Here is a 16,296-nt window from a genome sequence, read left to right on the forward strand (position 1 = left end):
TTGGATTGGATTGGATTTAGTAAATGGTGAGTACAGTGTATGGACTTTTACAAGACTGAAGCATTACTACACATTGGGATAGTTGTCCTTCCAATATGTCATATGTAAAAAATATAAATCAATTACACTTTAAGGTTTTTTTGTCAACAATTAAAGCGAACAGTTTTATTGATGCATCCTTTTTATTGTCAAAATGTACAGCATTAAAAATACAGATCTTCGTAAGACCATTTCTGTTATCTCTGGGCAAAGAAAAAAAAAGCATTATACAGTTGTACCTACTGTATAATGCTCTTGGCCTGTGTACTGCACATTACTCACCTTATAGGTTGTAAAGCCACAGTAGCCACACAAGAAAGCTACATATGCACTATGATTGTACTTATTTGTACTTAGTTAAATGTTTAGTGTGGCAATGTCACAGACATTCTTTTATCTTATTTCATTTGATTGATTTAGGTTCACTTTGTATCCTCTGAGAAACAATGGGAAAGGTTTAGCTATTGCATGTATTCAATTTTGGTTATGAAAGGTGACTTTAAAAGCATTTCAAGGACTGCAGTTTCCAACTGAATGAATCAAGTTGACATGTAAATATGGGGTATCAGAAATTCATAGGCTCTCGAGAACAGACATTTAACTGCTACTCTGCACCATTGCCCTCAGCAGAACCTCTAACCAAGACATTATATGATAACAAACTATTCCCTGATTAGCCACTCACTATATACAATCATAGCAGGGAGAATCACAAACAGCCTTTTTAAAACAAGCTGCTTCAGACTAAAAATGTGGCCAATCTAAATAAGACTGGTCTACAAGTCATGTGTCAAGACTGGCTGTGTTAGGAAGTGAGACTGAAATAGCCTCTTAAAACAGAGGCAAACTTATTATGTAAAATGTTAATGAGTACAAGAATAAAGATGCTGTGGATAATGCTTCAATACTTCAACATAGTTATTAAGCTATGCATAAGAATGGGAGGCAAATGTTATGATGTCCTATGATGTCACACATCAAACATTTGAAAACCAAATTACAGATCCACATATGTATAAATACAGCTTCTGACTTGGTATGAACACATTTCTCTTTATATATTATCCTATACATTCCATAATGATTGTTGTCATGTTTTTGTCATTCATTCGTTTCAGTTTTACAGTTTATACTGTTGCCCAAATGATGTCCCAATACTGAGAAAAAGTATTTAATGTAAAAACAAAACAAAATACATTTTGACTGTTTTGCTATAGATTGGGTTATTATTGTGCTTGGGACATAACACACAGAAGATAACCTTCTGAGCATGCAGATGAAGATTGTTTTGGAATGAGCCAACCAAACCCCCTGGCTTGAATGAAAACATAAAGGCCATTACATCAAGTAAGCATGAAATGTTTATCCTTACACCAACATGAATAAAGTCCTTCTCATACCTCATACTAATTCTATTCAATCAACTTGTCTCTCGCAGTCATCACATCTAAATAAATGGAAAGCACGGCGAGTGGTCTCCTCAGATGGGTGAGCTTGGATCCTCCGTGGCAGTAGGGGGCAGCAGCAGACTAATATCCTTCGTTCACCCGGACGGGCCAGTAGCGAGCCTAGTGGGAGCTTGGGACCATGACCCCCTCTACATTTTGCAGCTCCAAAGGGATGTTGGGAACAAAATGTAGGACACAGACCACAGCAGGTAGTACACACATGCTGATGGGAAGGAGGAACAGAGTAGCATGATGACTCCTGCAAAATAACAAAAATAAAACAAAAGTGAGGACTACAAACCTTTAATATTCGCAATTGTCACATTTAGGGATAGGCTATAGCACCCCTCCCTGTTGTGTCATTCTGCTTTGTTTATTTTGTGAGCATGTGCTCCTTTCTGCGCAAAGTTCAGAAACCTGCTTTCCCCCAGCTACTAATAGAGCTCAACAGTGAGTTTCCGGAAGTGAAAATCCCATTCATATTCTGAATAGAGGATTTAGATTATTAGCCATAATTTTGTAACCATCCAAGGTAGACTTACCACGAGTTATGAGATTGTGAAACGATGTTTATGCTCCTGTAGAAGCCACAAGTCCGTATGAGATCAACCTAGTTTTAAGAAAAACATGTTTTATTCGCGATGATATTCATGTACTACACTACCCACAATCTGAAGTGTAACAGCGATGTCTCTGTTTGTTGGAGCTCGCTGTTACAAAGTTGGCTCATGAGTTACTGCTACTGTACCACTGAACTCTACGGGCGTTTATGTTACGTTTACCTCTTCTGACATGATGCGTTTGTTTAGAGTTGAGGACAAGAGTGCCCAAAGAGAGGAAAATCACTAAAAAGCAATTAAATAATGTTACAACACTATTATTAACAATAAACACGATAATATTGACTACGGTTAAATTCACAACGAAACAAGATAAACTATATTTAGGTTGAAAGTCGTATCATTCACAATGGCTCATGGGATGATGGGTTTTCCAATTATTATGTTTTTGACCCGGATCAAATGTTTTATGGTCACGGTTCAGTTGCTTGACTTGGTTCCAGGCTAAAAGCTCTTTATGGAACTTCTGAAACGTCAATGGAGTAAATGAATGAAAATTTCACTTCCAGAAATGGAGCTGTTAAAAGATTCGGCAGTCACTGTAGAGCTCTGTATTTATTACTGATAATAAAGGTTTCCTTCCTGCCTTGTATAATGTATAATACCTGAATACTCAAATGTCCTGTGTTACCACCAGTATGATATTTACCTCCACCAACGCAGCTGAATGGGTCTGTCTGTTTTTAGCAAAATGACTGTGGATAACTGCAGATTTTCATGAAACTTGGTAGCTATGATCAGTAGAATACACCAAAGAGATTATTCACTTTTGGGTAAAAAATTCGTGAACCATCAGTAGGCTGCACAAAAGAGATGATTAAAATTTGTGAACATGTCAATTTCACTCTCAAGGTCCAGGTAAAAATTACATATTTACATGGTGTTGGAGGAGGTATGCACTGTACTGAGTGGAATCGTTCAGTTAGAATATTTTTTCCAAACAAGCGCTAGGTGTTAGTTGCACATTCAAAAGCCAGCCACTATTGATAACTAACCATTCATGAACACAAAGTAAAGATGTTTCCAGAAACCTCTCGCTTGAACTTCATGGTGAGAAAAAAAATGTATCTGTTGTAAATGTTTTAGTTTACCTCCAGCATAGACAGCCTTCTTCCAGGCCTGGGACTCCAGCACCCTGTCATGAGGGTAGAAGACGTTCTGGCTGATCATGAAAAGGATCATGGCCACCGCCAGGACTCGCAGCAGAGCCATATTACCCCCTGAGAGCAGAGAGACACTGGCCAAAATGGCTGAGGAGTAGATACAGGGTAGGCCACGATACATAAACGGGATCCCTGTGCATACAATGCAAAAGAAAAACAGTTGACAAAATTACATCATTCCACATGAAACATCATTTATATCATATGGAGTTGCGCTGAGTTCCAGAAACATTTACTTACCGCTTGAGAAAAAGCAGAGGCGTGTGAATACAGACATGACATAACACATGCACAGGATGTTGTCCAGTAGGTCAGGTGTCCTCAGCAGCAATGACGTTGCAATCCCAAATGTGGTGAAATCAGCAAAGTCATCTAGTTTGGCACCTGAGCAAAACAGATGATCCATTTAGAAACAGGATGTGTGGTACTATTGTATGAAACTCAAATGATAGAGTATTGTAGTACAGTATTCAAGTTAGGACTTCAATGCCCACCCTCTATTCACTGACACTATATTTTCCAAAAAAGATTGCAGTCTGAGTAAGCTGCATTTATAGTGATGGCCAATGTGTATTATTTGATGCTATATTTAAAGGGCAAGACCACTTTGGTAGAGGTTTGAGTTGTGTAGTTACCTTGCTATGATGTAACAACAAAGGTGGGCAAGAAATCAAAAATAACTTCTCCATTGACTAGAAATTGATCATTCTAAATATGCTCCTCGTTGACGTACAATGTAGGGCAAGACCACACTGCAGGCTCTTTTTAGCCTGAGAACGAAAGCAAACAAACCAGATTCTGACAGTATAGAACATCACCAAACCCAGTACTGTTTTTTGTAATATAAAAACAAATATCAAAAACATATATAAAACAAAACAAAAAAAATGTAATGATCAATTTCTAGTCAATGGAGAAATTATTTTTTAAATTCTTGCCCACCTTTGTTTTTGCATCATGGCAAGGTCAACTCAAACCTCTACTAAAGTGGTCTGGCCCTTTAAGTCGTGCAGTGCCACAGATGAAAGTCACAATGATTTAAATTCTACTGAATCAGTCTAAATACGCTTATCAAAGGCCCATTATGGCAACAGACATTTTTTTCTGACAAGTGATAGCACATGTGTGTAACATGGGCATTCTGTCCACATGCACACGCACATCTGCATGTGTGTCTCTGTATATGCATGCACGTGTATCCACAATGTAGACCCCACATGCATCTACGTGCAGTGGAAATTCCGCCGTCAGCCCAACAGGTCAATATTCTGTAAACAACATTCCCAAAACTCTTGCTCTCTTTATCCCACAGGGGCACAGCACATGTTTTCAGCGGATGAGGTGATTCTGACCCACAAGCTCAATTGAACGACATGGAATTCCACAGCCCAGGGTGAACAATTTGAGCAATTTCAGATATGCAGAGAGACCAAAGCAAAGGGATAAAATAGACAATTGGAGCGTGAGCCTGTGGAATTAGGGTGCTTAATAGGAAAGTGATTGTTCAATTGACAAAAAAAAAAGATGGGGTAGGGGGGGGCATAACAACACGCACCCGCAAAGTCATGCAGAAAAACACAGTCGGGACACAAAGCCCCCTGAAATGTGCAGGGCAACGAAGCATTGTCATGCACCTGGGAGCTATTTTGGGCTGCGGAGAAAACGTTGACAACCCACACACGGGCGTCGGCCATGTTGAAAAGCTATTGGTGCATTTTGATTTACTGTATATGACCATGATCTTTTGAAACGGTGCCAGTGGGGCTACGTTTTGAATGCATCTTGTTTGCTTAGTGAGCATTTTCATTGATGGAGGGAGTGAAAAGAGGATGTCAGGCCACGTTACCCCTCTCATTATGACACCTTCATTAACTCCGAAAAATGCACAACCTGTGGATGCTGCTGAAATAAGGTGAAACAAAACAGAGCTCTGAAATGTTTAAACATGTGTATATGCTATTAAAAAAATTGAAGAAAAATTATTATGTCAATTATTGTTCTATAGTTTTCTTTTACTTGAACCACCTGTAGCCGGTCAGAGCTGAGCCTCAGGGGCCACCATAGAGACGGCTGCACTGTCCACTTCCTTGTTTTCAACAAGGAAGGTTTTGAAAGGAAAAGACATGCAGTCCCGTCCGTTCTCTAGATATATTGACATGACACTCATGGGTGGCGCGGAGGTGATCTTGTGATTTGGCTAACAGACAGGAAATGGTGCACAGTCTCGCGATACTTTGGCCGTTCAGAAACATACTTTGTGCCCTTCAGATACATCTATAAAATTATACAGTGTACACATCGAAAAGCAACACAGCAGAAAACAATGTGTGATATGTCTTCTTTTATATTCCTGAACCGATTATACGACAAAGGTCGCAATAGTTCAGAAATAATGTTTGTACATGAGCTGGTCCAGTCGGATCCATCCACTGCAATGCATTTCATCAAACTTCCAGTGCGAGGTTTGCCACCCATGAGTGTCCCGTCAATGTAGCCTATCTAGAGAACGGACGGACTGCATGTCTTTTCCTTTCAAAACCTTCCTTGGTTTTCTTGGTGGTTGCTGGTTGTGGGTCTTGTGACCTGGGTCTCGCACTTATGCTTGTTTAATGCTGGTGCCAGGGTGAGTAATGTGTTTCATGCCTATTGTTTTAATCATGTCATGTCATGTTTATATGTTGATATTGTAACTAAACTCTGCTGCGATGATACAGGTCGATTAGCTCTGGTCCATAGCGTTCTAACGCTATGGACCAGTGGTTTGTGTTATTGCGTTGTGTTATTGCGTTGTGTGTTTATGTGATTAAGTGCACCTCTTTTCACGGTGACGCTCTTTTATTCTTTCTGCATGCTGTGTGTGTGCTCTGGCTCTAGGCTTTAAGTGGGTATAGAGTGAGTAGCTTATAGCTTTAGCTGTTTTAGCTTAGCACCCCCTGTTAAAGGCTGTCACCCACAGGCCAAATGACAATGGATTTACTGTGGTTTTCAATTACTACTACAAGGTCTATGTAGTTGTGTTTGGGGTTTTAGTAACTGTTGTGTAAATTGTATTGTGGCTGTCATTTAGTTATTGCATTATGTGATATATTAATTAGGATTCTAATAAATACTACCTCATTGCATTATATTAGTCTATGTAGTGTTGTATCCTGTTCTAAATAAATCTGTGTTTGGGGGAAGCTCACGTCTCAGCCTCATTGATGGTATCTGCGTATTTAGGGAACTCAATTTATAGAAACATTACAAATTCACTTTTTTGTTATCAATTGTTTTTGAAACATTACAAATTCATCTATTTTCCTTGATATAACATCCTCAAGGTGGCGTTGTCGGACATTATTATATTCAAAGTAAATTCTTTGCCACACCAGGTTACACACCCATTGTGTCCAATGGTTGAGTTTTGTTTTCAATTGTACATTCTTGTCTATGACCTTGTTTGACCAAATTATAAAGTCCAGACAAGGGCTGTGCAGTGAGTCCTGCCAATATCTCAGTACAAATTTATCACTGGTGAGTGCCCCTGAGCACAACACTGAACTCACCCAGTGCAGAGCAGGCATCTAGTCGCCTGGCAACGGCTCCATCTGCCAAATCCAGAAGGTAGCCAATCAGGACCAGCCAGCATGCTGCATAATGATGCCTGGACAAAACGAGGGAAACAAATATATTTGATTTGGCAACAAAACAGCAGAAAGCACACAGCTTCGGCTATTTGCACACACTATGGAAAAGGGTTGAAAACACAGATGGCTATATGTTGACATTGTTCCATGGTAACTCAAATCACTCTCATTGACAGATACAATTACTCATTGGGTAGAATGTTGCACAAACAGCCAAGGGCTTCATTCAAATAAGGGTCAAACATGCTAAATATGTATGCAGTCATAGTGAAGTGCTTTGGATAAAGACCCACAATTGGCACATTATGCTGTTCACAATCTGTACAAGACAAAGTTAAATACCTCCCTGGAAACACCAGGTGACTTTGATCAATTCTGGCTGCACTAGCTGAACTGTGCCTTTTTCTCCCCTTGCCTACCTCAGATCAGCTGATTTGGACAGCATGTGATCATCAGCTTTAAATGTGTCACAGAGGTTTTGAAAAAAGTTGAGCGATGCGCTCACAAAGTGCCTACATTAGCTGAACGATGTGTTCCACTGCACCGTAAAATCCTCAGTAGGCCTGTTAATGTATCCATTTGTAACTCTGAGAGTGTACAAATGTAACCAATTGGACCCGTAATTACAGGTTACAGTGTGTAGGGTTATTTGGTTAGATTTACACTCTCAGAGTTAACACTGAGGATTTTGAAAATCAATTTCAATCCGCTTCAAACACAAAAAGGCAGACCAAGGCCCACAGAGCTGTATGAGCGTCACTTTTGCTTCAGCTGGTAAAGAAATAAAAACAAAACATTTTACAAATCCACTCACCCGCTAACACTGCTCAGAATGGAAGCCACGCCCATCATCATGTTACACAGTGACAGCGCATTGGCAGCATTTTTACGTGCAAACTCCTTGATGTGTAGCCCCGTAGCTTGCTCACGCAGAAAGAACTTCTTGGTATGCGGGAAGAAACCTGAGACCACATGACGACAGCAACACTTAGTTATACTGTAGTTGACAAACCGCTGTATTGTGATCAAAAACAACCGCCCCGAGATGATAGATTACAGCTTACTGAAAGGTTGTTGTTATGGTGAGTCTATAAATAATGAAATTGCTTTATGAAAATCAGCCATGTGTGATTAATAATTTCAGTCTAGTGGGAGTCCATAATTGCACAAAATCATAGCATACCTTGTGCATTTTCTTTTCTTTTTAAAGCATAGTTTTACTACAAAATCGATCCTTCCAGCTTATAGAAAGAAGCATCACTTACCAAGACTTTTCTTAATTGGATGGAGACACCTTATGATACATTAGTCCTTTTTTTGACACACACAAAGAATTTAGGAATTTGTTACATTCATTCAGGCAGTGGTACTGTATACAACCTAAAGGGTGAAACATTGGGAAGTTACCTATTAATTACTTAATTAGCTACAGTACATGTATTTACAGAGGACACCTAATACTGGCACGAATGGATTGAAAAACATACATAGTAGTAAAACGTTATTGTCAAGAAATCCAATATTTGAACAGGTTGCATGTTAAGTGTTGACACTCGATTGTAGACTAGTGAGGGGTCGACTGCACGCAGATTGGTGTGGGGAAAATACTATGGACATTTAGGACACTACATAATATGCACCAGGCTATGTGAACGGAGGGCCTACTACAGTATTGACAATTAAAACGCTTCTGATCCATTAGCCTGTAGCTCCAATAAAACATAGTGCCCTGAATTAAGCACGAGGCAGCAGAACTCGCACGGCTAACTGTTCAAATCTATTAAGAACACCTCATCTGCAGCCCTTAATGGTAGGCTACTCTATGTAGCATGCATGAAAGCAATAAAACTACAACTTGCTGTGATTTTAAATTGTTCAAATATTTTAAAGAATATATTACAATATTAAATATTAAAATATTACGATGCGAAAAAAAAGCACTCAACTGATACTGCATTGGTAAGTCAGAGAAAATAAGTTGATATACTGTATTATTCACTCATAGTGTAAGACAGTAACCATAGAAATGGCTACAGAGGTTGTCGTCAGCAAGATGGAATGACTGCTGACACTGCCTCACTCTTGCCAGAACTGCTTGTGCCTCCGAAAAAGCTGTGATGTTTTTTAATGAAGACAGACAAAGCAATCTTTGTTTCTCTCTGCCTCCTCTCTTGTGAGTTTAGAATTCCCACAGAAGTTTTTCTTTTTTTTCTAAAGTAATAGTACTATCCTTTGTATGCAAAGATTAAGACCTGTAAAAAGTAATTAAAATGTTGCAGTGGCAACCCTCCAAGAAAGTCAGCTAATCTATAACTGTGAAAAGTGTTAAAGTCATGTTCCTACTATTATGTCACCCTGAACTTCCTGTGATTCCAAAGCCAGGCGAGTTCAAGAGACTCTTCATCTGAAAGAAAACAGTGTATGAGACACAGCACAAAGCCAACAATAACTTGTACTTGACAGCATGCTTTTATTTCTTATGTTTTATTTTGAGAGATTTTCCACAACGTGCAACCATATTAATTGCTATTTTAGCTATGAATCATACATCAACCAACCAATTGATCGATGCAGACACGTTCTGCGTCTACAATTTGTACCAAAAAGTCCATACCATTGCCAATGGTAGACAAAGTGTCTTTTTTTTTTCTTCAGAGAATTCAGAATGATCACCTACTCACAAATAGAGGGACACTCATGCATAAATATGTGGGTATTCCAGATCATATTGTCAACAAAGTGCTGCTAACCAAATCTCTAACCATCTAATACACTGTCTCAGTCATTAATAAATAAAAGATTGAGACAGAGCCAGACACACTGACATTTTCAAGCAGGTCTATTTCTGGTTTGCTGCCTAATGAGTGCAAGGCATGATGGGAAAGCCCAAGTTATGTAAATACGCTGTTGTTACCTGGTAATGGACAGAGACTAACACAAGAACAAACAAATCTCCCAACATGGGGAATTTGTCTGTACCTGTCCATGGCTATTGTTTATTATTATTACTATTATTAATGAAACATGAGAATAAACAGCAATGAAACTGGAGGAATATATTGATCGTAGTACTGGACATCAAAGGTTCTAATATAGGCCAAGACAAGACATTCTATAACGCTTATAAAATTCTCATCAGCTGTGGTTTATGGCTGATGCGTGTGAAGTAGAGTAAATACCAATACGTTTTACCGTATGTCAACAAACAAGGCCGATCTGTAACAAAAAATAATGTAATGCAAAAAAGTAATAACCAGTTACATGTTGACATGATAACAAAACAGAAATATCCTGCTGATACTGCAGTATGAAAATGGTTTCTTTTTCCTAATTTGTCTCACTTTGGCTGCCATCATTAGATTGGGTGCATGTGAAGTATTTTGACAGACAAGTGATGGGAAACCAGGGAGAGGTTTTTATTGGTAGGGGGGGGGGGGGGCTTGTATTGCACAATGCAGCTTCGAAGTTTAAAACAGGCTTCATGAAACTCTCTAGCATCCCTATTCTGGGGGAAACATACAGAAAAAATAGCAGCTCTACAGGCTCACAAGCGCATTGCAGGATATTTTCAGTGTGTTGGAGTTGAGAGAACAAAGAAGCGGAACTAATATTGGGTTTAAGTGGTTAATGAACTTTCATAATCACCTGTAATGAGCTATTTTGTAAAGCCTACCGTAATCTAAGCAGCCTAAACATGCATTCCATTGTAATAAGTAATAATATTGTAATATTATTATATTTATTATATTATAATAACATTGTAATAAGTACCAAAAGAAAGATTATAAAAAGAGAGATTGAGAAGCAAACACCTACCAGAGGGGGGAGTCAGCAGAATCATGATTGTCTCTTGGTCAGCTCACAGCGACTGAAATAGTCCAAAGAAAAAGGAACACTTAATCTTTGACCATTTTGAAAACATTTTGTCAACAGGGCTTGTGTTTAACTATACAAAAATGGCGTAAATACCCGTTGTGACCTTGTAGATTTGCTTTCCCCCACTATTTCTGATGATTTGTAAAATGTCCATGTTTTTCCATGTATGCACAAAACATACTCTAGGGGAAAACACAGCTGACATGTATGTAGGCATGTTAAAGTAAGGTGTTTCTGTGTAGCAGCAGGAAGTTAACTGAGGTGTCAAACAGTAACATGACAGTAACATACCACACACCTAGAATGTATGTTAGTAGCTTCAGCTGCATTTAGCCATGGCCATCCACAAAACAGGTAGCTTATAGGCTACCAGACAACCACACAGAAACATACAAGATGCAGCCACATGGTCAAGTAGGCCTAAATGTCCAAATAGAGTCATACTTGAAACCTTATTCCTTACATTTTACACTGACTTGTCCCATTTAGCAACACCAATCCCAGATGGAAGTAATAACGGTACTTTGACTATTAAAGATTATCAGCAATCGAAGTAGCCTAGTGATTACCTCGCCTGACCTATTCTGTTGCATAGCAATTCCACAGACGGTCTAGCTAGCCTATAAATTATAGGCTAGCTAGACCCTTGTCTGTGGAATTGCTATGGAACAGCTTGGGTCTAAATTTAGAATGTTTCGATGCCAAGGGTGGAAAAGGTCTATAATCTTGCTTATGGCATTGTTGTTAAAACATTGAAAGAAGTAAATAAATAAATAATCTTATTCAGCAATTTTAATGCACCAATTATCATAATTTATTTAATTAATGGTTAAATAGTGTACCACCATCCTCAGCACCATGCAGTGTTTAGGCTGCATTGCAGATCTACCATAGAGGGAACACTCTGACCATAATGATGGATCAGAAGCATAGCTATGTGATGTGGATGCTGATGTTTCAAACGGGCTAACGGCGACATTTCTGTAGGACAGACAAAAAAAAGACGCAAGCTGCGTCACAGAGCTCCATGAGATCCGTGATCTCAGTGGGGTAACCGTTATGCTGTACAGGCTACAGGCTACACCTCAACATATCAATGATAAACGATTAACATCTCAAGTCTTACCTGAAAGGACGTCCAAGATCAGATTGTTTTGCGCAAATAGAATGATATCGAGACGTCTCTCTCACACCGTCACACGCACGTAGGTAGGTTTTTGCAATGAGGACTAAAGCTATGTCTTCCGTGAGCGCCTATCTTTTTGTGTAGGCTCTATCAAATCGCCAGCTGCATGTTTACAGAATAACATCCAGTAACCTTCATCTCTGTCACTTTTCAGCGCGTCCCTTTTTAAAGCCCTAGGATAAATCCGCTGGAATATTCCAGCGGAAATGACGCCACCGTGCGTTCTAGTTTTTTCCACAATTACGGTCATCTAGAAAAAAGAAAAAAAAAGAGAAAACAGCTCTTTGATCATATGCAAATGACCTGTCAGTCATTAAATACAACAATCACTCTATTAATTCGGTAAGTAATCCATGATTTTTTAAAAATAGATAGATATCCTCGATATAGGCTACTTTAGCCTATTAATCCCGAAGGAAATGTGTTCCAGTGCAATACATTCATACAGATTGTCAATAAAAAGAAGCATGATGAACATATAAAATACATCGCATCAATGGAAATAGAATGCAGTAAAAAAAAAACTATAAGTTATAAGAACTTAAAAATGCTTAGTAAAAAAAACCACACAGTTAAAAAAAATAGCTATAAATATTAGATGTCCAACCTCCTCCCATCTCCTCTCCCCGCCAGTGCTTCATGTTACATGGCCCTTTGAATGAAGGACAGGGGTCATCATCATGGCAGCTCCTGATGGACATTTTCATGAATATTTCATTTTTTCCACGGACATGCAAAATAATAATTTGACCAAAAACACATTGGCCTAGCCCTAAATGTAGGCCTATGTATAGACTCCTAATGTGTATAGGGTTTATTCCAATGTGATGCACATTTTAAAACAATAGGACTATGTCTGCATTAACTTAAGGAGATAAGGCAATTCTTGTTACATGTCTTTTACATGGCAGCTTGGCAGGAACAAGAGAACAGAACTCAACTCAGAATAGATATTTATACTCAGTGTATGTACATGCATGCTGTTTTCTAAGCTTGTGCACAAGGTATGTGTGTTGAGATCCAGATCTATAACAGTGTGTGTCCTGTGTGTGTGTGTGTGTGTGTGTGTGTGTGTGTGTGTGTGTGTGTGTGTGTGTGTGTGTGTGTGTGTGTGTGTGTGTGTGTGTGTGTGTGTGTGTGTGTGTGTGTGTGTGTGTGTGTGTGTGTGTGTGTGTGTGTGGGAATGCAAGGATGTACTTCAGTGTGCACAGGTGTGTGTGTGTTACAAGTGCTGAGACTATGTGTGTAAATGTGTATGTGCTAAAGTAGTTTTGTGTGTGTATGGGTCCATTGTCCATGAGTTGGGTGAGACAATAGAGTGGTCAACTAAGGTCGAATGACCCCTGGACATCTGGACCTCCTAAAGAATGTGCCATTATCTCCTGTGAAAGGTTTTAAGGTTCCTGTAGCTAATCTGGAATGTCTCCCAGACCAGCTAGTATCAGTTTTAAGGTTGACCACAGTAATCAATGGACTATGTCTATTAGGCCTTCAATAGTAATGTGCATGGTTATATTGTAATGTGAGTGCATTACAATATGGGTACTGGTATATTAGTGTATAATGATATATGATATTATGTATGGATGCATACATGCAAGTACAAAGACCATGTGCTGTTTAAATGACTCATTAACCATCAGAGATTTCTGTGTGTGACATCCTGCGGGGGTTGAGTGTCTCTAGGTCTGTTCTTTGTGTGGTTCAAATCAAGCCCTGTTAAAGGGATATTTCACTTTCAAAAAAACTTTTGGTCTTTTTATCATCTACTCAGGCCTTTGTGAACCCCCCAGACAGTTCTTAAGTTGCTTGATTAATTATTTAGATATTTGATATTCATTTTATCAGACACGCCCCCTTCCTATACAAACCCATAGTAACTTCAAACTCCATTTTAACCATGTTAGATTCATCAAAAACACCCGTCCTTGGTTCTGGTGACTCACCCTGCCCTCCTAATGCGTGAGGGGGCCGTGTTTTTTCAATTACTTTTTTCATTTATTTTTAATATTTTTTTTGGAAAATGAAAAAAAAAATAAAATAAAATAAAATAAAATTGAAAAAAGTAATCGGAAAAACACGGCCCCCTCACGCATTAGGAGGGCAGGGTGAGTCACCAGAACCAAGGACGGGTGTTTTTGATGAATCTAACATGGTTAAAATGGAGTTTGAAGTTACAATGGGTTTGTATAGGAAGGGGGCGTGTCTGATAAAATGAATATGAAATATCTAAATAATTAATCAAGCAACTTAAAAACTGTCTGGGGGGTTCACAAAGGCCTGAGTAGATGATAAAATGACCAAAAGTTTTTTTGAAAGTGAAATAACCCTTTAAGTCCTTTTGTGTGTTCATCTCAGGTATTTCTAGACTAAATACTTATTTTAAGATACTTCAAACTACTGAGCCACTTGACCACCAAAAACAAATCCTAATTATTTTGGATAATAATAATTGAGGCTAATCAGTACAGACAGTGTTTCCATCGCAAAACGGCCACTTTACTGCAAAGGTGAGTGGTTGCGTATCATACATATGGCTATTATAGAGATTGCTGACTTTTCAAAGGACAGTGTTACTTGAGGACAGAAGGAGATCAAGTTCTACCAGCTAAACCATTGGTTTGGCTTGGCACAGTAGCTATTTGTGGATTCCAATAAGGTGATTAGGTATTCTGCTGTTGATGAGAAAGTCCAAGGCATGCAAATGGAAAAAAGACACACGACAAACGAAGCCACACTTGATTTGATTTATTAGACGTAATAATTACATGTTAAATGCTTCTCACGGAAACGTAAAGGATAAAATTCCAATGGAACACTGCAACAGGGAAACTTGAGACAAAAAATATATGTAGGAGTGATTAATGAAGGGCATGCCAGCCAGGATTTTGAATGAATGCAGTGTCACTATAGTTTAATGCAAAGGCACCAACTGTCATGATTTATGACCTTTATCAACATGTCAACATGTTAGGTAATGTTACGTAAGTACACTGTTAGAAACGATACACAAGATCTACTCAATAAAATTGAGGCAACTATTTACAATCATTATTAAGTAAATCTAATTGACTTGGAATTAAGTAAATATAACTCATATTAGATCATTTACTGCAATGCATTTAATATGAGTAGATTCAAATAGAAACGAACTAAATTAATTAACTCAGGGTGTTCTGAGACAGTTACATCCTGTGTCTAGGTTTAACACAACCTTTGACAATCCTGTTTCTGGCATGACAAATATTAGCCCTATAGCCGTAGAAAACGACTCTCGTAGACGTATTTATGATTCTGACATTTAATGTAAGAATCATAAATACGTCTACGAGAGTCGTATTCTACGGCTAGGTTATTCCCATTTGTAACCTCTCCCTCCGCTACCGCTCCGAGATGAGGTCCCACGTTTGTCAGTGCCGTTTGAGCAGGACATTTTGGAATATTTCCCACTATACATGATTCTTACCTTTTTCCGCACATCGTATCCAAAAAGTAAAGGTATTCTGCACTGCTCTCAGATGTTTTAACTATGTATGGATGCATACATACAAGTACAAAGACCATGTGCTGTTTAAATGACTGTTCCGCATTAACCATCAGAGATTTCTGTGTGTGGCATCCTGCGGGGGATGAGTGTCGCTAGGTCTGTTCTTTGTGTGGTTCAAATCAAGCCCTGTAATAATAATAAATAATAATAAACTTTATTTGTATAGCACCTTTGATGACATGAAATGCAGCTCAAAGGGCTTTACAGAGCAAGAATACAATTACAGTTAGAACCAATTTAACAATAAAGCAAACAAAAATAAAATAAAATAAAATAAAAGCAAAGGCATAAAACAACATTAAAATAGGCAATACAGTGAGGAATTAAAAATCAACCAAAGAATCAGCTAAAAGCAAGAGTGAAGAAATAGGTCTTGAGCTGTGCTTTAAAGCTATCGACAGAGGCTGCCTGTCTTAAGTGTAATGGGAGTTTATTCCACACTGTCGGTCCGTAAAAGCAGAATGCTGCTTCACCGTATTTTTTATATGTCATTGTAGGCACCTCGAGCAGGTCAGCACTTGAAGACCTGAGGGCCCGGTAAGTCCTTTTGTGTGTTCATCTCAGGTATTTTTAGACTATCTACTTATTTTAAGATACTACAAACTACTGAGCCACTTGACCACCAAAAACAAATCCTAATTATTTTGGATAATAATAATTGAGGCTAATCAGTACAGACAGTGTTTCCATCGCAAAACGGCCACTTTACTGCAAATGCGAGTGGTTGTGTATCATACAAATGGCTATTATAGAGATTGCTGACTTTTCAAAGGACAGTGTTACTTGAGGAC

General features: G+C 38.6%; 1 protein-coding gene across 5 annotated transcripts; it reads right to left on the reverse strand.

Moving 5' to 3' along the window:
* Positions 1-185: 185 nt before the first annotated feature.
* On the reverse strand, positions 186-12,164 carry tmem269 (transmembrane protein 269). Of its 5 annotated transcripts, none has more exons than XR_013934236.1 (8): positions 11,899-12,164; positions 10,713-10,764; positions 7,711-7,858; positions 6,816-6,913; positions 3,511-3,654; positions 3,199-3,402; positions 2,030-2,097; positions 186-1,746 (listed from the first exon to the last, which is right to left on the reverse strand). XR_013934236.1 is itself a non-coding variant. In XM_080445735.1 (8 exons), the coding sequence occupies exons 4-8, from the start codon at positions 7,749-7,751 to the stop codon at positions 1,637-1,639; spliced, it is 597 nt and encodes a 198-aa protein (XP_080301861.1). In that variant the 5' UTR covers positions 7,752-7,858; positions 8,162-8,207; positions 9,240-10,764; positions 11,899-12,164; the 3' UTR covers positions 186-1,636. The 5 variants fall into 5 exon arrangements, 4 of the variants coding, with proteins under 4 accessions (XP_080301861.1, XP_080301859.1, XP_080301860.1 ...); XM_080445735.1 differs by lacking the exon at positions 2,030-2,097 and adding an exon at positions 8,162-8,207 and having other exon boundaries at positions 9,240-10,764; XM_080445733.1 differs by lacking the exon at positions 2,030-2,097.
* Positions 12,165-16,296: the final 4,132 nt, after the last annotated feature.

The sequence above is a fragment of the Gymnoscopelus braueri genome (genome assembly GCF_963280865.1).
Source record: "Gymnoscopelus braueri genome assembly, chromosome: 12".
In the NCBI taxonomy this organism is placed as follows: Eukaryota; Metazoa; Chordata; class Actinopteri; order Myctophiformes; family Myctophidae; genus Gymnoscopelus; species Gymnoscopelus braueri.

Bases quoted from the DNA above. Each gene is read 5' to 3' on its own strand.
- tmem269 (XM_080445733.1), bottom strand. From the start codon at position 10,737: ATGATTCTGCTGACTCCCCCCTCTG. The intron at 7,859-10,712 runs GTAGGTGTTTGC...ATGTGGTCTCAG, and splicing joins TCTGCTGACTCCCCCCTCTG to GTTTCTTCCCGCATACCAAG. The intron at 6,914-7,710 runs GTGAGTGGATTT...CGTTTTGTCCAG, and splicing joins ATTCTGAGCAGTGTTAGCGG to GCATCATTATGCAGCATGCT.